The sequence below is a fragment of the Trichosurus vulpecula genome, chromosome 4, assembly GCF_011100635.1.
Source record: "Trichosurus vulpecula isolate mTriVul1 chromosome 4, mTriVul1.pri, whole genome shotgun sequence".
In the NCBI taxonomy this organism is placed as follows: Eukaryota; Metazoa; Chordata; class Mammalia; order Diprotodontia; family Phalangeridae; genus Trichosurus; species Trichosurus vulpecula.
In genome coordinates this window covers 283,767,517-283,788,876 of record NC_050576.1, presented here as the reverse complement: position 1 = coordinate 283,788,876, position 21,360 = coordinate 283,767,517, and the positions used below count along the sequence as shown (strand labels likewise).

At 45.1% G+C, this 21,360-nt stretch overlaps 1 protein-coding gene across 1 annotated transcript in view; it reads left to right on the top strand.

The window, feature by feature from the left end:
- The first annotated feature begins 287 nt into the window (after positions 1-287).
- IGFBP2 (insulin like growth factor binding protein 2) overlaps positions 288-21,360 on the top strand; it is a 39,196-nt gene continuing 18,123 nt past the window's right edge. The window contains exon 1 of the mRNA XM_036756350.1: positions 288-780. Coding sequence (XP_036612245.1) covers positions 345-780 — 436 coding nt within the window. The 5' untranslated portion in view covers positions 288-344. The remainder of the gene's footprint in view (positions 781-21,360) is intronic.

Genomic DNA, 21,360 nt, shown 5'->3' with positions numbered 1-21,360 from the left:
TGGTAGTAACCCTATGGAAGGCAGAGAGAGTAGACAAGGAGAGGGCAGAGAACGGAAGGGACAAAGACATGGACAAAGGAGCTACATAGGTAGAGAGCAGAAGGAGATTGGGCTCGACCCAACAGAGGCATAAGTGTGCGCTTCTAGGTCGGTTCGCATGGCACGGCTGAAGAGGGGGTGGTCTCCAAAAGGGGGAGGGGAGAAGTTCGGGGGGCGGGGAGAAGAGGGGCCCTTTAGGACCCGGCAGCTCCGGGTGGGGAGGAGAAGGACCAGAAGGAGGCGGCTCCAGAGCTCCGGAGGTTGCCACCTGCCTCCACCCCGCCCTCGTTGTCACAATTGCCAACATGCTGGCGAGGCTGAGTGGCCCCGCGCTGCTGCTGCTGCTACCTCTGCTGCCTTTGCTGCTGGCTGGGGGAGGGAGCCACGGGGCCCTAGCCGAGGTGCTGTTCCGCTGTCCCCCTTGCACCCCGGAGCGCCTGGCAGCCTGCGCTCCTCCGGCCGCAGGGCCAGCTGCGCCGCCAGCGGTGCCCCCAGCTGCCGCCGCCGCCGCAGTCCTGCCCTGCACCGAACTGGTCCGGGAGCCCGGCTGCGGCTGCTGTCCGGTCTGCGCCCGGCTGGAGGGCGAGGCGTGCGGTGTCTACACCCCGCGCTGCGCCCAGGGGCTCCGCTGCTACCCAAACCCGGGCTCCGAGCTGCCCCTCCAAGCTCTGGTCCAGGGAGAGGGTACTTGCGCCAAGCGACGGGACACCGAGTATGGCACCAGCCAGGAGCAGGTTGCAGGTAAAGGAGGGAGGGGGCCGTGCAGAAACCTGGGCAACTATTTGCAAGGAAAACTTGAGGGGATTGAGGGGCTGCCTTTCCACTCTTGTGGAGGGAATTGGGAGGGGAGGTGTGAGAAAAAGGGCCACAATTTTAAAAGAGAAATTTCGGTTAGGACGAGGGCACTTGAAACCACTCTTGGGTGGGAGGGTGGTTGGGTGGGTGGAAGTTAGGGTGGTAGGATGAAGGGAAGGGGAGGGAATAAGTATGTCTATAGCACCTACTACGTGCCAGGCACTGTGCTAAGTGCTTTACAAATATCTCCTTGGGTAGAGGTGTGGAAAGACTAGGGATTTTTACAATAGAACCTTAACCTGGATTTAATTCCTTACTCTTAGGCAAATCACTCGGTCTCATTCTTAGTTTCCTTATCTGTACAAGGAGGGTGTTGGACTCAAAAGCGCCTTTCAACTCTAATAATCCATGAAAAAAGAACTTAACTGCTATTTGAGGGAAATATCTATGGGGGGGGGGGCAAGGAAGAGTCCTCCTCCTCATGTGGAGAGTGGTGCAGAGAGAAATTGGGATACAATTTGGAAAGAAAGAACCTTCTTGGATCCTGGGAGGAAGGACCTTAAATACACTCCTTGTGTGGGTGGAGGAAAGAGTCCTGCCTACCTCCTTTGGAAGGGGTATTGAAAGGGAACAAAGGTGCCCCATACTCTTTTAAAGGTTTTCTCACTTTTATAGGTTTTTAAGAGTCTGGTGCTCTGTCCACCACAAGGTATACGTTTGCTCGTTGTCCTGCCTATGTGAAGGAAAGCAAGGGCACTTACCACTTAACCACTTTCTGTTGTAGTGGCAAGAGCCCTGGGCTTGGAATCAAAAGGCTTGGTGTCTGGTTGTGACTATTTACTAGCTGAGTGACCTTGGGAAAGTCCTTTCCCTTTCCCAGGGCCTTATTTTCATTACTTGGTAAAATGAAAGGGGTGGGACTAGATGATAGACCTAGATGATAGAGGTAGGAAGAAAAGAACATGGACTATTATTTTGGAGGGAGAATTGCTTAAAAAAAAGACAAGACTTCTATTTTTGGGAGGGAACAGGGAGGATACTTCCTACAATGTTGGAAGCTTAGAAAGGAGGAAACATTTAAGTGGGAGAAAGAGAATTGCTGCTCTTATGGAAGTCAAAGAACATTCATGTTCTGGATAATTGGGTGAAAGCTATTATGGGGGAGGGGGGTGAGTGTCTTGGACAGTAAGGAAGACCAATCTAACTTTTTAATAAAAGCCCCTCCCTTCCAGATGGCAGAATGGCATTTATATTCTGTGGGGTGGGGGAGGGTGCTGATTAGCTTTGAGGCATATTTCAGGGAAGCCATGTGGCATAGTGGAAAGATCTCTGGACTGTGAGTCTGAAGACTTGGATTCTAGTGTTCACTCTGCTTAATTTGGTGTATGACCTTGGAAGTAAGTGACTTCACTTTTCTGAGCCTCCCTTTCCTCATCTTGAAAAAGGAAGGATGCTGGCCTGTGTAATTTCAAGTATCATCTTCTAATTCTGCAGTTCCAAGACTCCCCCAACTCTTATCCATTCCATTATGTGGCTTGTGCCTCTGCCCACATTTCAGGAATCTGAGAGGTGCAATTAAGTCTCATACAATTTACATTTATTGTTCAACAGGGAAAGTCCTTGAAGCTTCTTTCAAAAGATGAGAGTAACTCATAACTTTTTTTTTTGTAGTGAAGGGGTGGGAGGGAAACATACTTTCTAAGAGTCATTATCTTCCTTCATTAGACAGAAAAGGCATTTCATTATTAAAACCTCATTTAAGCAATTTATAAGTGTGATTTTTTAAAAAGCCCTCAACCACCCCAAATGATGAAGCTCAGCAACATGCTCAGGTTAGGTTGCCTTACTTTTAAATTGAATTTTCTTTCATTTTATTTTATTATGTTGCCACCTGCTGTAGTTGTTGCCTGGAGTAAGATGTCTAGGAAATTGTAATTCTTTTCTTTCCTCTTGTAGATGAAAATTAGGCAGTGCCTGCATGTCTGCTGCATTAAAACAGAGTGGGATCAGGGTTTCAAACTTTAAAGAGCATGAGACCATGCAGGCTTACTTTCCCAGACTTTCCTTCCCGTCAATCTCTCCTCTTCTTTGCAGTTCTCCTCCCACCCCACCCCCCATCCTCCCCCTACTATTGTTTTATATTTTTTTCCCGGCTCCCTCTCTGAATGGAATTACAGAGGAATTACGGGTCAGAGTTGAAATCTTTCTCCTACTTCTAGAACACATTTTGATCTTGGTTGAGGAACCAGGGTTCCTCCTTTTCTTTCTCTCCCTGTACTTTGCAAAAATGTCTTGCCCTTCCTTTTCTTTGCCTCGACCTTCAAGCAATTGAAATGAACCCTTCAGAGTACAGTATTCCTTAAAGAAAAAGGCCTACCCTTCTACACATTTTACACCTGCCCTCCCTTCTTTCTCCTCCCCCCTTCCCCCCTCCCCCAGACTCATTCATTTCTCGGGCTCCCTGCAGTTGGGGTAGAGGCACTGTGGTTTATGAATTGCACTTTTGGACAAACCAAACATTTTCATTGGCAGGTTGAGCTTTACTAAGGACTCTGAATGAAAAGAATTATCTGGAATTTAATTGTGTTTTAATGATATATACTAAGTATTTTGGTTTTTGCTTCTTAAATGTTTAATTAAAAAATAAAGTATATTGCCTTTACCCTAATCCTTAAAATTGATCTCCCTGCCCCCAAATGCCATAAAAAGTTAGGGTGTTGAGAAGGGAACAGATGTAGGCTAATTCTATTCAGCCCTCTCTTGCAGCAGGGAGGGGGAGGGGATGAGGATGGGGGTGGAAGGGGAAGGAGGGACAATGGGGTGAGTTCATGGGAAGAGTGTCGCTCTGGATTTTCTGTCTGGGCAATGGGGCTCCCTTCTGCTAGAGAACTCCAGCTGCTGCCTTCTCATCCATCTCCTAACCCTGAGGCCCAACCTGGGATTGTCTTTTGGTCCTGGGTGTCCATGTCCCAGGGTGGGTTGAGGATGTGGAGAGAGAGAGGCAGCAACTAGGGGTAAAACAGAATGGGCAGGAAAATGCTGGGATAGAGAGTGTAGAACTAGGAGAGGGGCTGGGACTATTGGGACACTGGGTGGAAAAAGGCAATATTGGATAAAAGGGGTATATTAGAGAGAGAGGAGTTGGGAAATGGATATTGGAATAGAGGAGTTGGGATTTGGGGATAGAGGGGTTGGGAAGAGGGGCTGGATCTGAGAGGAGACCTAGAAGCAGAGGAGCAAGGCTGAGGAGATGAACACTGGAGGGAAAAGAACTGGGGCTGTGGGGGCACTGGTCAAGGTCTGGGGATGGAGGAGGGAATAATGGAGGGAGATGGGCTGGGAGGGACACTGGGGTAGAGGGGTTGGAACTGGGGGAGAGTGGCTGGGGAAAGAGGCAGGAAGGAAGGACAGGGAATGGGAAGAGAAGGCTTTGGGAGGTGAGGAGGATGGAGTGGGGTGGGGGTAGGGGGGATACACACTGATTGTGAGTGTAGTAAGTCCCAGGGGGCTGAATGGAAGGCTCCAAAGACTTCCCAACTCAGGACCGACTGGGAGCTAGGGAAGACTGCAAGTCTCAGCCCTGAATACTCCTCGTCAGCTCTAAGCCGGCTCATCCTTTCTCCTGCCCCCTCAGAAGAACAAACCCTGGGAGCTTAAATTCCTCTTTGAGCAGGTTGCTTGCAGGAATTTTAAAAATACCCTCTTATTTCCAGGCAGCAAAAACTCAGCAGTTCCGGCTCTGAGCTTGGCTCTTTTGTCTTTGTTCCCAGGACTGGGGGCTGCGGGCGCTTGCTTCCGGATCCCAAGCCTGAAAGAAGGGAGCAGAATGGGACAGTATGGGTCTGGCTGGGGCTGAGACTGGGGCTGGGGCTGGGACAGGACTGGGCTGGATGGTTCAAGATGGGATGGGATGAGATGCTACGAGATGGGACAGGATGAGCAGATAGTGGAAAGGGAGAGATTTCTCTTTTTATATATGTGGGGAGAGATTTCAAGGAGAAGAAAGAGCAGGGCTGGGGGGTGGGGAGGGGCTTGATAGAGACAAGGATAAAAAAGAATGAAGGGTCAAGGGGAGGTGGGAATGAAAAAGGAAAGGCAATCCTTGCTGGAGGTGACAGGAAGTAAAGCACCACCCCAGGAAACTGGGGAGAGTGTGTGGTGGGGAATCACCTCCTTTAGGTGTGTGGGGGAGGGGTGGGGCAGGAAGTGTCTGAGAGAGCTTCGGAGTTCGGAGCCTGGGTTTGCCCCAGGCTTGGCTGGGTGATTTCACTCTCCCTCCCTCCCTCCCTAGCCTCAGTGTACAAAGGGGGGGATTATGCTGAGGGGAGGAGCCAAGCAAAGTAGCTGTCTGGCCCGGTGCTGATATAAAGGTACTATAGAAATGCTAAGTAATTCAAAGTCTCCAGGCCAGCCTTCGCCTCTGCTGTTGCTGGGGGAGAATAAAGGGGGTGGGGTGGGGGGGAGGGAAGGGTTCTGATTTACAGTGGTTGCAGCCTTGCTTTTCTTAAAAAAAAAAAAGGCACCCGGACTTTTGGCTTAGAATGCTCCTTTACATCCCATCTTGCATAAATTTGCATACCGACTTCTGGAGCTTGTAGGACTTCAAAGATGTGAATGAATGGAACTCAGTGCCGCTGACTCCCCTCTCTTTTCTCCCTCAGCCCCCACCCTCTCCCTTCCTCGCCATAGTGGGGACGCAGACAGGACGCCCCGAACTCTCCCTTGCTGCTCTCCCTGACTCACCACTGCAGGTTGGAAGGGAGGGCGGAGCTGAAGGCTGTTGCCCACTGGAGATTCTCGAGTTACTTGGCTGAAAGGACAGCCAGGGTGTGGCCTTGGTGCACTCAAGGGCTGGCTTGGGCCAGGGAGAGCATCCCTGCCTACACAGCCTCAGGGCAAAGAAGTTCTGATTTTTCCCTGGATACTTTGTATTCCAATCTAGAGCCCTCTGTTTTCGGTAGGTAGTTTAGGTCACCTGGAAGTTATGGCAGGAGAGCCCCAAGGTTTGGTCTACCCTTTACCCAACATATAGGTCTTCTGTTGGGGTGGTTGAAAATTCTGTGCTTTGGGCTTGAGACAGCTCCAGGAGGTGAATGCATGTTTGTTTCATTTTGCACGGACTCTTTGAGCCTCACTTTGCTCATCTGTAAAGCAGGGATAGTAGCACTTATACTGACTACTGGGGTTGTTGGGAAGAAATGTGCAATTATAGAGTCATAGATTCAGAGTTGGAAGGGACCTTAGAAGTAAACTAGTTCAACCTCCTCTCAATTCATTCATTTTCCAATTCAGTAAACACAGTGCCTGGCACAGAGTAGGTGCTTAATTATTATTATGAAATTATTAATACTATTATTGACCACCTTCTATGTACAGCACAGTGAGCTAGATCTAGGGATGCGGAGATAAAACCAAATGGTTCCTCCCCGCAAGGAGCTTATATTCTTCTGGAACCATACAGCATCTATACCGATAAATAAATTCTAAACATACAAAAAAGAGGGAGAGAGTACTAACATCCTGGAGGATTCCCCAAGGATGGCCCCTGAACTGATCAATCCTCTCTCTCCCAATTTTACAGAAGAGGCCCAGAGAGGTTAAGTGATAACAATAGATCATTTTTATATGTTTTTAAGGTTTGCAAACATCACAATTATATTATTTCATTTGTTTCTTATAACAGCTCTGTGGGGTAGTTTCTCCCATTTTTACAGTGGAAGAAACTGAGGCAAAGAGCAGTTAGGTAATTAGCCCTGGGTCACACAGCTAAGTAAGTGCCAGAGGCCAGATTTGGACTCTGCTTCTTCCTGGCTCTGAGTTTAGCCCTTCATCTAGTTTGTCACCTACATTTAGATAGGATTTCAGAGGCCAATTGGCCCAACCCCCATATTTTACAATGATGAAATTTGCCCAAGGTCACAAAGGTAGTAAGTGGCAAGGCAGGCTTTAAAAAAAAAAACAAAAACAAACTAGGTTTTCTGACAGTCATTCGATGCTCTCCTACCTGAATTATCAGATTAGCTAACTGGCATCTAGCAGAGATGCCATTAGAAAGAGACCCATTGAAAAGGTAAGTTTTGATACGTGAGAGATCATGAAAGGTCGTGAGAATGAAGGGATTTGCTTGGAGTGAGGGAAGAGGGGGAGGAATGTGGGCCCTGGGATAGGGAGCTAATGATGCCCAAAAAGGGGAGTGAACGGAATATAGACTTCACCTCTATGATGCCTTTGCCATTGACTTTATTATCATTATTTAAACAATTTTTCTTGATGTCTTTTGGCATTTTTAGATATATCCACCCCCATCCCCACCCAGGGAACCCAACCTTATAACAAAGAAAACCAGTTAAGCAAAACCCACCAACATAGTACCCCCACTTCTGAAGGTACATGCCACTCTACAGACTGATAATCTCTCCCTGCTCCACTGGAAAAGGAGAGAAGTGCCAATCTGGTCATTAACATTACTCAGCAATTCAAGGATTGACATTAAAATAAAGGAAACAGGAAAGAATGATTTCTGAATGATACAGTGAGTGTCAGGATGCATAGAAATCTGTCTCTCTTCCTCCCAGCTCCCCTGCTCCTTAATTCCTCTCCCCGCTGGCATCCATCCTAAATAGACAGTGGCCACTGCTGTGGCCAGTTTCCCCAGGGAGCAGCTGGTTGGGTTCTGTCTAAATGAGCTGGGCCATTGGCCCCTTCTTTTCCACTCCAATTTGCTTCTAAGATCCAATTAGAAAAGTGAATTTTGGTGATGGGTGGGGGTTGGAATTTTATTTGTTTGTTTAATATACCCATAATTCTTAAATGAGAAGGTCGTTGGCTGGTAGGCCAACGTATAAAGGTACTAGCTCCCTCCCCCAGGTAACATGACAGTTTTATAAGAAGCAAGGTGCTAGCTTCAGGGAAAGGGCTTTAGGGATTCTTGGGAGCTGATGACTTTTTCCCTTAGTGGGGTCTGGTTCTAGGTCCTCTTCTGCTGAAGCCAAGTGAATGAATGCCCATCTGATGATATTTTTTGTGTCTTGGAAAGAACACTAGGTCATAGGGACCTGGTTTGAATTCTATCTTTCATACTTAGCTGTTTGACTTTGCGCAAATCTTCTCTCTTCTGGGCCCTAAGCTCCTTCATCTATAAAAGGAGGAAAGTGAGACTGAAGGTTGTTTATGGTCCTGGTTAGTCCTAGATCCTGTGAACTGGGGGAAGTAAGCTGTTAGAACTGAGTAACAAGTCCAAAGATAATAGGATGGGATCACAGAATCTTGAGAGTTGGATGTGACCCAAGAGCTTAGCTAGTCTAATCTTTATCTGTGCAGGAATTTTTTTTTCCTACAACATTCCCAAAGTGTGGTTATCTAACCTTTGTTTGAAGATTCTCCAGTGAGAGAATTCAGGTCTCCATTGCTAGATTGTGTGTTAAAATTAAAAGGGATCTTAGTGACCATTGGTCGTAGAGACCATCATGAGGTCTTAGAGACCATTGTGTTCAATCCCCTCATTTGACAGAGGGCCAAAGAGAAATGACTTACTTAAGGACATACAACTAGTAAGTGGCAGGGTAGGAAAAGATTTATTAGGAAGCTTTTCTGTACATTGATCTGAAATCTGTCTCTTCTTACTTCTTTTCTTTGGGGCCAAGCTAAGTAAGTTGACTTCTTCTTCCGCTGAGGCCAACAGGGTTAAGTGACTTACCCAGGGTTACACAGCCAGTAAGTGTCTGAGGCTGGATTTGAACTCAGGAAGACACGTCTTCTTCGCTCCAGGCCTGGTGCTCTATCCACTGTGCCACTTAGCTTCCCCCACATACATACATAGATACATAATACGTATACGGAAATGAATCTACGTATACATGTATATATACATATAAATCAAGATACAGATGTAAGCTAATTTATTGAGTGGCCTCAAAAAATTTCTGGCCCCCAGACCTAGAAGACACTTGGTGCCCACTAAATGCAAAGACAAAAGTTTTAGCACGGGAGGCAGACTTGTTGTCCTCAGAGAAGCTTTTAGTCTGGCAGGGGGAGACAAGGCACACAAAAGGGACACGTCCTCAAGAGCTCAGACAACAGAAACATGGAAAGAGGTAATAGTGGATGAAACTATGATCATCTGAAGGAGGGTGTTGGAGCTGCCAGAGTAGGTAGAGCTGGCTAAGCTAGGGTTGATCTTGGAAAGCCTCCTTGTATGCTTATTTCCTACCCTAGGAAAATGGAAACTAACAGCTCCTTCTCTTGGGTCTCTGATTTGAGGAGCATTATGTACGGATGAAGAAGGATGCTACAGAGAGATTCTCCTGCATCATGTGCCTCTCAGCAGGGAGGGCACTGGACTGAAGTCAAAAGACCCCTGATCCCAATACTTCTCAGCTTGGTGATCATGGGCAAATCCCTTAAACTCTCTGAGCCTCAGCTTCTTCCTAAAATTGGGAATAATAAAGACTTCCTAAAATGGGAATAATAAAGACTTACAAACTGATAAACTGTTATCTGAAGTCAGATTTTGTCAAAAAGCTGACTCCTGGGTATAGTTAGGTCTCCATCCTAACATAGTTTCAGGGACTACGCCCTGATTTAAGGTGGCAGCATCTTATTTTTCAGATGAACTTTCCAGTTTATCCCAGGTAACCAGCTCCCTCCCCCAGGTAACATCAACTCTTTCACAGGGGATTGTCATTCACTGGCTGCTGTGCTGGTTGCTCAGGCTTTTAGAATCACATCATATTTGCCTGGAGGGAGATTCAGGAGGCAGAGCAGGCCACGGACTGGATTTAGTGGTGGAGAGAAAAAGGCAGGGCAGAGAATGTGGAGGTGTGTGACTGCTTTCCTCAGGAGATACCTCAAACACTTACTAGTTGTGTGACCTTGGACAAGTCACTTAACCCTGATTGCCTCAAAAAAATAAAAAAGAGCAGCTAGGCAGTGAAGTGGATCGAGTACTGTCCCTGGAATCAGGAGGACCTGAATTTAAATCTGGCTTCAGATACTAGCTGTGTGACCCAGGGCAAGTCACCTAACTCTGATTCTCCCCCCCCCCCCCCCAAAAGACTGCAAGTCTGTAGTGTGGCATACACTTTCAGAAGAAAGTGGGGAAGGAGAGTCATGGAAACATAAACTGTTAGAGCTAGAAGAGACCCATGAGAGCATCTTGTCCAAACCTCTTCTACAGATGTGGAAACTGTGGCTCCACCGTATTGAGTGATTTGTACATAGTTATAGCTGTGAGTGAGTAGCAGAAATTAGGCCTTCTGACTTCTAGGCCAGAGCTCTTTCCACTTAGCCACATTGTCCAATTTTGGGGAGTCTTAAAGAGCTGTGGGAGCTTGCCCAAGTCAGGGGTGGACTAGATCTCAGGGGTTTGGCCTCATTCTTTTGAGTGATACCTCCTACTGTCCCTCACAGCATCCTTACCCCCCAACTGGGACCAGGACAGAGCTGATATCTCCTCTATTTCCCTCTCATGAGGATATAGACATTGCTCTTCCAACTTATTTTTTTCTCTTCTCCATTTTTCCCTCCCTTCTTTTCCCCCTCCTCCACTATACATACCCATACCCCACTCTTCCTCCTCCTCTTCCTCCTCCTTCTTCTCCTCCTCCTCTTTTTGGGTCTCTGGTTCTTTAACAAAGCCAGAGAAGGTCCCTTCTGGCTCTGATCCTGAATGTCAGTCACAGCTCAGAGGGAGATCTTGCTCAGAAAGCCTTCTCCCCGGGAAAGGAATACAGAGTCGGCTGCAGTCAGGAATTTTTCCCCCTTCTTTTTGCCTTGGGGGAGGTGTTTGGCAGCCCGAATCCGTCTTTTGGCTTGGAGCCGCTTCATCTCTTCCTGGCTGTTGTGAGGTAGGGCAAGGGTGGGAGATTGGAGAGAGGGGGCAGGGTTGGTATCCTTCCAAGTTTCTGAAGGGGGAGTGGGTGGAGGGGGTAGAAAGGAGAACTGGCCTATAGGCTCTCCCATTAAGTTCTCCTTGGGAGAAGCCTGAGGAGGTTTCTAATTAGTGGATGGGTGTAGGTGTGTCAGGCTGTGTTCATTCAAGTAACCAGGCTTATAGAATCTTAAGAGGGGAAGGGGGTTTAAGACCAAAAATTTTCTGCCAAGCTCTTGAGTGACAGCTAAGATAGTGCTATGAGGGTTCCCTAAGTCTCAGCCTCCTTGTCCATAAAATAAAGATAATAATAGCACCTACTCCCATCATGGTTACAAGTTTTGAATCATTATAGTGACAGCACTGCTTCGTCTCAGCTCAGGCATGAGCTGAGAGAGAAATCCTTTTTGCTTTTTTGAAGGGAAGAGTTTTCACCGAGTTTGGGGAAAAGTTTTCGCAGATCATAAAATTATCAAATGTTAAAACTGCTAAACTATTATTATAGCTGCCTATATTTATGCTATTATTATAGCTAAAATATCTTTAATAAAAGCTAAGAATTCTCTAGGGCTTTAGTGTATGAAAAACACTTTTCCGCATTACATCTCTGGGCAGGGGCAGGTAAGTTTCTTAAGTGGTCATAGGTTATAGGGTCCTTTATGAAGAGTTTTAAGAGACCTTGGAAGTCATTAAGAGCAATTTCCTCATGCTACTGATGAGGAAACTGGAGGCCAGACATTTATCTCCATTTCACAGAGAAGGGCACTGAAGCCCAGGTACAGACATGTATGTGCCTCACTCATGGGAGTTAGGTAACCTAGGACATCGACAGATAGCCAAGCCTTGATCTCACATATCATATTCTGACTCTATTACTTAGCGCTGTTTCTCTCCGAAAGGGGATTTTGAATTGACTGAGGCTCCTTCTTGCTTAGCACTGGTGAGAGGTGGTAGCATCTCTGAAGATGAATGATCAAGTCATGGTTATAGTGGTTCACGTACAAATGAGATCATGTCTCTTCCATCTTTCTTTGGTTCTCTCTCTCTCTCTCTCTCTTTCTCTCTCTCTCTCTCTCTTTCTCTGTCTCTCCTCCTCTGTCTCTTTCTCTCTCTTTCTGTCTCTGTATGTTTGTGTCTCTCTCTCTGTCTCTGTCTCTCTCTCTGGCAGGGGGCTGTGTCCTTTTGTAAGCTAGGAGAAGAACAGTGACCAAGACCAAGGTTTCTGATTCCCATGCTGACCTTCAACGAATGCAGAAACATTTGATTTCTATCTCCTTTCCCCCTGGAAGGACCCTTTCAAGGTTGAGAAAGAATGATTGAAGCAAAACTTCAAGGAAGCTTTCCTCATGTAAACTCCACTTCTGGGAAGTGTCTGTGGGATCTGTTTCATCACCTCTGAGTGTGGAAGCCAAGCAGCCTTTGGAGGGTGGGCTCTTTCTCTCAGTGCTGGAGACTGATAATATGAAAACAGCAACTCCCCAGCAGCAGTCAGATCAGTCTGTAGAGTTTCCATAGCAACTGTGGCAGGAGGTGTGTGGGGTACAGTGGTGGGGGGGAATACTAGAAGGTCTTGTGGATCACAAAAGCTTTTGAAGTTGGATGGGGCCAGCTGGTGGACGGATGACTGGAGTGTTTGTTCTTTGTCCTGCTGAGGTTGTGATTGGCATGAGGAGGGGGGGGCGGGGAAGAGGGGCTGAGAGAATGAACAGGACCAAGGTGGAGATCAATTGTGAGGGGAGGGAGAAGAGAGCAAATCTTTTCCCCTTACTTAGTTATCAGATCCTGGAGTCTCAGAATTTCAGAGGTAGAAGAGACCCTGGGGAAGGGCATTTAGCCTCTATAAGGCAGTGTCTCATGGCCCATCCCCCTCCTTAGCCTAAAAGTGGTCATCCAGACTCTGCTTAATGACCCCTAGTGATGGGGAGCCCATCCCACTTTGGGACAGTTGTGATCTTTGGCAAGTTTTTCCATATATTGAAGCAAAATCTTCCTTCCAGAAACTTTCACTCAATCTAGTTCAGTCCTCAGAATTCAAGCAGGATAAGTAACATCTTTCTTCCATATGCTTTTCAAATGCTTGAAGATAGCTCCCAGTCTCTCTACTTCATATTGTTGTTTGTTTCCATGCTAAGTATCACCTCAATTTATCAATGTATAGCATAATGAAATTCCCCATTTCTGGGCATGCTTTGTTTCTTCCCTCAGGCTCATGATGTTTGAGATTTAATGGAAGTTTTTTGACCTTCTCTGAAAGAAATGAGATGCCCATTGAATTTGCTTCCAACACATGCATGGTTTGATGGAGATGGGGAGGAAAAGGAATATACATGACATTATGGCCATTTGATTTGAAGAGAATTGTGAAATTGGAAAGTACCTCAGAGGTCATTTGGTCCAAACCCAAACTGAAAGACCAATCCTCTCTAAAAGCATATACATCTAAAAACACATACAGCAAATAGTCACCCAGTCTCTGCTTAAAAGGCCTTCAGTGCCAAGAAGTCATATTTCATGAGGCAGGCCATTTTATTTTTGGATAACTCTTAATTATCAGTTTTTAGGAAGCACCCCCCCCTCCCCCCCACAGCTTAATATCTGCTTCCCAGCTACTTTCCTCTGTCCACTGATCTTGGTTCTGCTTTTGAAGCCATGCATAGTATGTCTAATCTCTTATCCATAGGATAACCCTTAAAATAGTTGAAGATAGCTATGGGGCCCCTCTAAACTTTCTATTCTCCAGGTTAATCATCCCCAGTTCACAGGTTCATAGATTTAGAAATGGAAGAGACCCTTGGGGTCATCTACTCCAACCCTTTCATCTTGCAAATGAGGAAATTGAGTTTTAGACAGGTGAAGTGATATTCCCTCTCCTCTTTCAGGTAAGTGCTGGAGATAAGCAACATGAACTACCTAACTCCATGATAATTGGTTTAGCGTAACCCACCCAGGCACATTTAGGTGGTGGCTCCTTGAGCCAATCCTTGTAATAGTGCTTTTGAGTGCTTTCCTACCCTGGGTAGCCTCCTGAATGTACAACAAACTGCCAATATTCCTCCTCAAATGTGCCTGGAAGAGCTGATTGCTCCAGATATAGTCTGGCCAGGGCAGAGGGTACAAGTAGGTGAGCAGCACCCTTACTCTGGATCCTTTGTTTTTATTCATGCCAGTTAATCTTTAAAGATTCCAGAGGAGGCCCTTAGCTGAGGAGTGTTCAATGAAACATCAAGATATAAGACACTCTCTTGACTGGTGATTCTCATTATGAGCCTCTAAGCAGCTAATTGCAAGCAGTTTCTAATTTATGTCCAACTGGGGTCAGAGTTCTCCCCAGAGTTAAGAGGCTATATTGGTTGTCTCTTCTCTGCTGCTTCTTCAGCCAAGAGGGTAGAAATGGGTGAGGCAACTAGCCTCGTTCATTATTTTGAGAGAAAATTAGTGAACTCTTAGTAGCCAAGAAGAAAGGAAAAAGAGTGGTGACCCATTTAAAGACACTTATTTATATTCAGGATGCTCCCTGTGCTGGTTAGAGAGAGGGTGCAACCCTGAACATTTTTGCAAGTTTTCTGATTCTTTGCATTCTCTCTATTCAATTTCAGTCAGACCAGGGCATCCCGGAGCAACCTTCTGCTTTGTTTGTAGTCACGAAGGAAGCTCCCTGGGTGAGGGAGGGGAGATTGTTTGAGGGGAATGTGGGTGACAGCAAGATGGAGCTAATTTTTCCTTAATGTTTTTGAAACTCTTGGTGGTTGCATTGTCCTATTAGAATAATTCTTTATGGCCTACAATAGGGATGTTGCCTTAATGAAACACAAGACACTGTAATGGAAAGAATGCTGGAGTTAGAACCAGGGGACCTGGGTTTGAATCCTAGCTCTACTATTTAATACCCGAGTGACCATGGGCAAATGACTTCCCTTCTCTGGGTCTCAGTTTCCTCATTTAGAAAATGAGGAGGAGGCTGGGTGATGGTTAAGATATCCCCTTAAAGTATCTTCCAGCTCAGCCTTCTCATCCTTAGCCTAGCTCTGTGGGAGAAGCATTGTAGAGTGGGAAGTGTGTTGGGTTTGGAGTTGGACTATCTATATGGGTTTGGGTCCTGGCTCTGTTTCCCTATACCCATGTAACCTTGGGCAAGTCACTTAACCCCTGTTTGCCTCAGTTTCCTTGTCTTTAAAATAAGTGCTTCTAAGATCCTTCAAACTCTTTTTCTATGACCAAATCATCTCCCTCCTTCTGTCATTAACTCCTAATGTTGTGCAATTCCTTGATTTCCCCATCTGTGAAATGGAGACAGTAAAATGTACCCCGCATATTAGGAGGATCACTTGAAATAAAAGCACTGAGTATCCCAAAAAGGACTATTTATAATACCCCAAATTGTCATTGAAATCCATTCAAAAGGATTCCATACTCAAGGGGGGAGGGGCTCACATTCAGTGTTTTAACATATTTAAAGTTTTCCCCCTGAAGAAACTTCCATTCTTATGATGATGTTGTTGTTGGTCCTTCATTCTTGAAGAGGACCATTACATCAGCAAGATGACACCATGACTTGTGGGCGAATTGGATTGGATTTAAGCGAGGAAGGTCACCAGCCTCACTTTCTCTTCCAGAACCATCTGGGTCCAGTGTCCAGATATAGATCAAGATGATTGGAGATGGCCCCAGATGCCGTGGGAGACTTTGGTCTTTTTTTTTTTTTGTTTCCAATTCCTGTGACAGTAAGGAAGAATAGACATGGGCCCACAAAAGATGCAGCATTTCGTACGATGAAGACAGAATAATAACAACCGATTTTTATGCTATAAGTAACTCTCTTAAGACGCCCAAGTTGCAGAAGAGGTATCTACCTGTAGTTCCCTTTACAAATGAAATCCCAGGTCTGGTTTCCCTTTTCTCTCAATGTATGTAAATATTCATTCAAGTATATAGTAGATGTGTGCACATATATAGTATACGTCTACATATGCACAGTGCGTGCATGCATATATATTTTATACTCATGGCATTTAAGAATTTGCAAAGTGGTTATATATATATTGTATATATATATATATATCTTTATTTTATATATATTATTTGAGAATGCTCATTTTACAGATGAGGAAACTGAGGCCTAGAGGGGTTAAATGTATAGTCACATAGCTAGTATCAGGATTAGTATTTGAACTCAGACCTTCCTGCCTTAAAGTCCAGCCCTCAATCCACTACACCACTCTTGTCTTTATAGAGCATTGGAAATTATTAATATACTAATTAGAATGTAATATTTTATTTGCCTTTTTAGAGTGTCATGAGACTATAAGGTCCCACCAAAGGTCTGTCTGCTTCCATGAAGGGTACTTTCTCTACTATACCAGGCACATAGTCAGTCCTACTTATGAAAGACCCCAACAGAAAGAGATTTGCCTTCCTTCTCCATCTATTAGCAAGGCAGTAAATGGGTGGGAAAGCTCTTTAAATTTAAATTATTATCACACTCCGATACTGGTTCTGATTCTGGCCATGAAATTCTTTTTTCACATCTAACCTGGATTTCCTTTGCTTCGGTTTAAACCTGTTTCCTCTGCTGCCTACTGTGGAGCTGGAGAAGAGTCTGCCACGATGTGCTGTAGAATCCTCCCCTTTCAGAGACTATTTATTCTGCACTCAGTAGGTGCTCTCAGTGATAATTGGCGATGCATGGAGATTGATCCATTCCGTAGCTTGCCCTTCTCCACCCTATATCACAATTTCTTTTTCTCATTTTTCTTCCCAGGTCCAATAACTTGGTCCATCTATTCCAGCTGGGGCTTCACTTTGATCTTGTTTCCTCAGTTTCCCCCTGGCCCCGAGGAAGTCACAGAGGACTAGCCTCACAACTGTGACCCTGATGTGCGACTGAGAATAAAGAAAAGAGGACCTGCTTGCTTCAGCCTACTCTGTCCTGATTTGCCCAGTCTGGGCTTGTATTCACCTTTTAAAACAATGGGATTGAATGTCTTATCCTTTAGCTTCCAGGGTTTGGTATTCAGGAAGTGAGGACCCAAGAGGGATCTCCTTCTTTAGCCAAGAGGGGACACACCCCCTTTGCCCATTTGACAGATGGAGAGGTGGATGAAGGGGGTGGAGGGAGTGGGATAGAGGTGGCAAGTAAGCCTTCCCCAAGGTCATACAGAGCGTGGGCAGCGTGTTTGGGACAAGACACCAAAGGTCCCAACCGCCCACCAGCTCAGTACTCTAGCACACAGGTCACCTTGCCAGGGTTCCTGGAGAGCTCTGCTTTAACAAGAGCTGAATGTCAGGGAAAATCTCCCTCCCTCCCCAGCCCCCCTTCCCATTCTTTGAAAGGCATTGAAGCTGATAGTACCATTTACCGTCTCAACATTAATCTCTCCTAGCACTTCAAGGGCAGAGCAGGCCCACAAAGCCAGGGAGGACCTTGGCAGAACCAGCTTGTTTTTGTTTTCCCAAATGACCCAATCTCCACCCCTTTCCTAACCCCTGCCCGAGCACCCCCTACCCCCACCCCCATGCCTTCCAATTCCAGGAATGACTCTGGTGTTTATAGAGCAATCATCTGGAGAGCACCCAGGCAGGGAGGCTCCTGAGATGGCTGGCATATTTAACTTGCTAAGGGGATGACTGAGATTACAGTGAGATAAATACACTCTCTAACAGCCTCAGAAGAGTATGGGCCAGGAAGCGCTTTCTTCTCTCTTTGTGTTTGTGTATGAATGTATAGGTTTGACTGTGCAAGTCTGAACTTGGAACGCATGTCCATGACTGAGTGTAAGTGAATCATATACATGTGTGTAATATGCATGTATATATGTATTTGACCCTTTCAAAGGACACACTGAAGTATAATTTCAGATGATGTTACTTTCTGGGAAACCGAGACAGAAAACAATCCAGCTAGACTTGGTGGACCACAGTGAAGACTCATCAATTTTGCAGAATTTTATCCGTGAGAGGATCCTTAGAGGTCATCTAATCCCATCATTTGTTGGATGAGACAATAGGCCCCCCAAAGTGCACAGCCTTGTCTAGGGTCACACCCTGTGTCAGTGGCAGAACCAGTACAAAACCCAGGTCCTTTTGATTCTCAGCCAAAGGTGCTTTCCATAAGACTAGGTAGTGCAGCGGACAGAGCTCTAGGCTTAGGATAAGGAAGACTCATCTTCCTGAGTTCAAATCCGGCCTCAGACACTTACTACCTGTGCAACCTTGGGCAAGTCACTTAACCCTGTTTGTACCAGTTCCTTATCTCTAAAATGAGCTGGAGAAGGAAATGGCAAACCATTCCAGTATCTTTGCCAAAAAAATCTCAAATGGGGTCACAAAGAGTCAGACATGACTGAAAGGACTGAACAGCAACAAAAACATAACTCTGATTGGGCAAAGGAATAGTAGGATTCATTTCAGTGCAGCAATTGTGCAAGGCCCTGTACTTAAGATTTAGACTGACAGATGGGAGGGGGCTTAGATATCATTTAGTTCAACCCCTACATTTCCAAAATGAGGACACTGAGGCCCAGAGAGGTGAAAGTGACTTAGCCCCGGTCACACACCATAAGGAGACCTTGAGTCTTAAGAAGCATTGTCACAAATGTCTAGTGACTAATGATCTGATGTCTAAAGGGGTTGATGGCCATGAATTGCAGTTACGTCTGATAGAGCTTCCTTTGAACCCTGAGGCTAGCAATAAAAGTATGGATCTGTACAGTCCTACATCTGGCTGAAAAAAGAGGCCAATCAGTAGGTTAGGGTTGTCCCTAAATTTGATAAATGGATCTTGAAAATATTTGCAGTACATTGCAGAATTGGGATCCAGGTGCCAGCTAAGACAGAAATGAATCTGTGGGATGAGGAGAGGGGGGTATTTGAGAGCTCAACACTTGGTAATGGAAGCCAACCGAAGATAAAAGGGGGCAGTCAGAGTCTGTCACTCTTAGTTAATTTGCCCTTCCTTCCTCCCCCTTTTCATCTCCCATGCACATATGGGTGACCCCACAGTAGAGACATGATTGAGTATAACTCCAGGAGTGTTTTCTAGATATGGGCTGAGTTCTAAGGGGGACAGATTAAAGGATATGATCATGATTCAATAGAGAAAACACTGGAATGGAGTATATATCAGCAAGGGGGGTATGGGCTAGGAGAATGTCATTAACCAGTTTGGAATTTGCCCTGAATGACAGCTCAAACTTAACCATACATCCAGTCACAAACTTGCACATACTAACATACACAATTTGGAATTGGGGGAGACTGAGTTTTATCTGCTGTCACTGTGTGAGATTTTTTTTTAAAGTTTGGGAATGATAAAAGCAATGTTAGTCACCCAGTAAATTTGAGAATCTCTGGGTTTAACTTTAGCCAATGAATAGCGAGATCTCTTTCCTCCTTTCCACCCCACTTTTTATGGATCCACCCCACCCCATCGACCTGGATCAACAGTCTAATTTGTGGGTGGGCTGTGTTATTGAACATATCAGTCACATGCAAGAGTCTGATTACTCCAGCTGTTCCACTGGGGGTGGCCAAAGGGACCATGTCTTTGAATTCTCTTAGTTGTGGAGAACAGTTTTCTAGTGGCTGCTGAGCTTAACTATAAGCTCCAACCCATGTACAAATCAGTTTATAAGCTACTTCCCATCCTTGCCTTGCCCTCTCTCTTTCCCTTTCATCATCTTTATTGTTCAAAAGTAGTTTAAATTCAAGATGACCATGTTATCTGAAAGTCCTTGAACCTGTGTGTAGAAGCAAGAAACTGAATCCTACTCATTACTCATTTTCTCTTTGATCTTTCTCTTCATGGCTCGGGACCCCAATTTACCCATCTAGAAAATGGGAGAATATGTCCCTATTACTTATTGCTCTACCAGGATGCTGGGAAGACACATTAACACTAACAACAACCACAAAAACAACAATAAGTCCCTTGAAAATCTAGAATTGACATGTGTAAATTTTTTAAAACAAATTATTAACAGATTTAACAAAAAATTTTAACAAATTTTTTTTTTTAACAAATGCCTACTTGTTAATAGGCATTAATGAAAGCAGTGGGCCATAGAGGAAGAGTCTGGAGAGAAGAGAACAGAAGAGAAGAGAAGCTTCATCTGTTTGCACTAGGGAAGAGGCCATCTTGCCAGGGTCCTGGGGGATAATGGGTGGGTTGAAAAATCCGTGGAGGGCCAGGAGTGGATAGTTTGAATTGTTCCTATGCTGCATTAGTAGGCTGGACTGGATGGCCTCCAGAGAACCTTTCTGGTGTAAGGATTCTTTGACAATGAAATGAGTGCTGGCTGCCTCCAAAGGCATCGAATAACCAGGCTCACTCTCCTCCCTGAAGTATGGGTCCTTGGAGGGAGGATGTTTCTCTCCAAACCCCTGTATGCTCCATTTGTGAAGTTGGGTCCAAGGTCCCAGCTCCAGGTGGGAGAGCTGAAGTTTCCGGCAATGATACCTCTCTGAGGGGCAAGAGAGAAAAGAGGAGCCAAGATAAATGCTGTGAAAATGAGCCTTGCATTTCTCTAATTTGGAGATTCTCAGCTTTTCAGAGTTGCGACACCCTGTTGTTTGTCTGATTTCACCATACTAGCTCTCCAGCTCTGTCCACCTCCCCCCGGAATTGCGTATATTTATTTTGCAAATTAAAGCGAATTATTAAAATTAATCTTGATTGGATAATTTGAGGTAATTGGAGACATCCTGGGATGTTGTGAAATTGGGGTTGGGTAGACCAACCCCTTTTGCTCTGAGAATTTCCGTATTCAGGATCTTGGGTTCCAAGTAGTCTTATAACATGGAGTGGGAAAAGATTATTGCTTTATGTGATAAATAGAGAGACTAAACATACTTGTTTAAAGTCTTTTAGCTGGTTATCAGTAGAGTCAAGAATAGAACCCAGGCCCCTGAATTTCCAGCCATCATTCTTTCTTTTAGACTACATACAGGTCAGGATAAAAGGTTATATGGCTAGAAGAGTAAAAATATATCTATCATAGGGCAACCTTTGCTAAGTTGTCAAGAGCTTTTTGTAACTTCACAAATATTTTTTTGCCTTCTTTATTCCCTTATTTCAATTGGATTTCTGGACTCAGTTTTGGTGCCTGGAAGATGGGAATATTTTTCCCTGCCCTATTTATGTTATAGGAATAATGGAGACATCACCTTCTATTCCACATTTTGGATCTCAACTTCAGTTTAGGGAGTTATACAGATGTCATTACGATCTCTTCTCATGTGGGCACCTCTTCTGTTCTTAAACAGAAGAAGTCTCACGGTCTTACTAACTACCTCCTTCCAGCACCTTTCTGGGTCAAGAAGTAACACTTTATGTTTATCCTTGATCACATTTTCTCAATCATTCCTTAGTGAAAAGAAAAAAAGAAAAGAAAAAATCCAAGCTGCTGTCCTCAATTATTGTGATCTTTTAAGTGACCAGAAGCCTTATGAAAATTCCCATGCCTGCTTTTTCTTAGGTTAAGGAATTATGGTTCCTGTAAGTGGAACCAGATAGCAGGCATGCAGGCTTGTGCTGGAACCAGAATTTTGGTAAAGCTACAAATCAGGGCTTAATTGATTGTTCTGTTGATCGTCTAGACCAGAGGTGTTGAACACAACATGTGGTCTGGCCAGAAACACTCTAGTGTGTAAACTGGAATGAA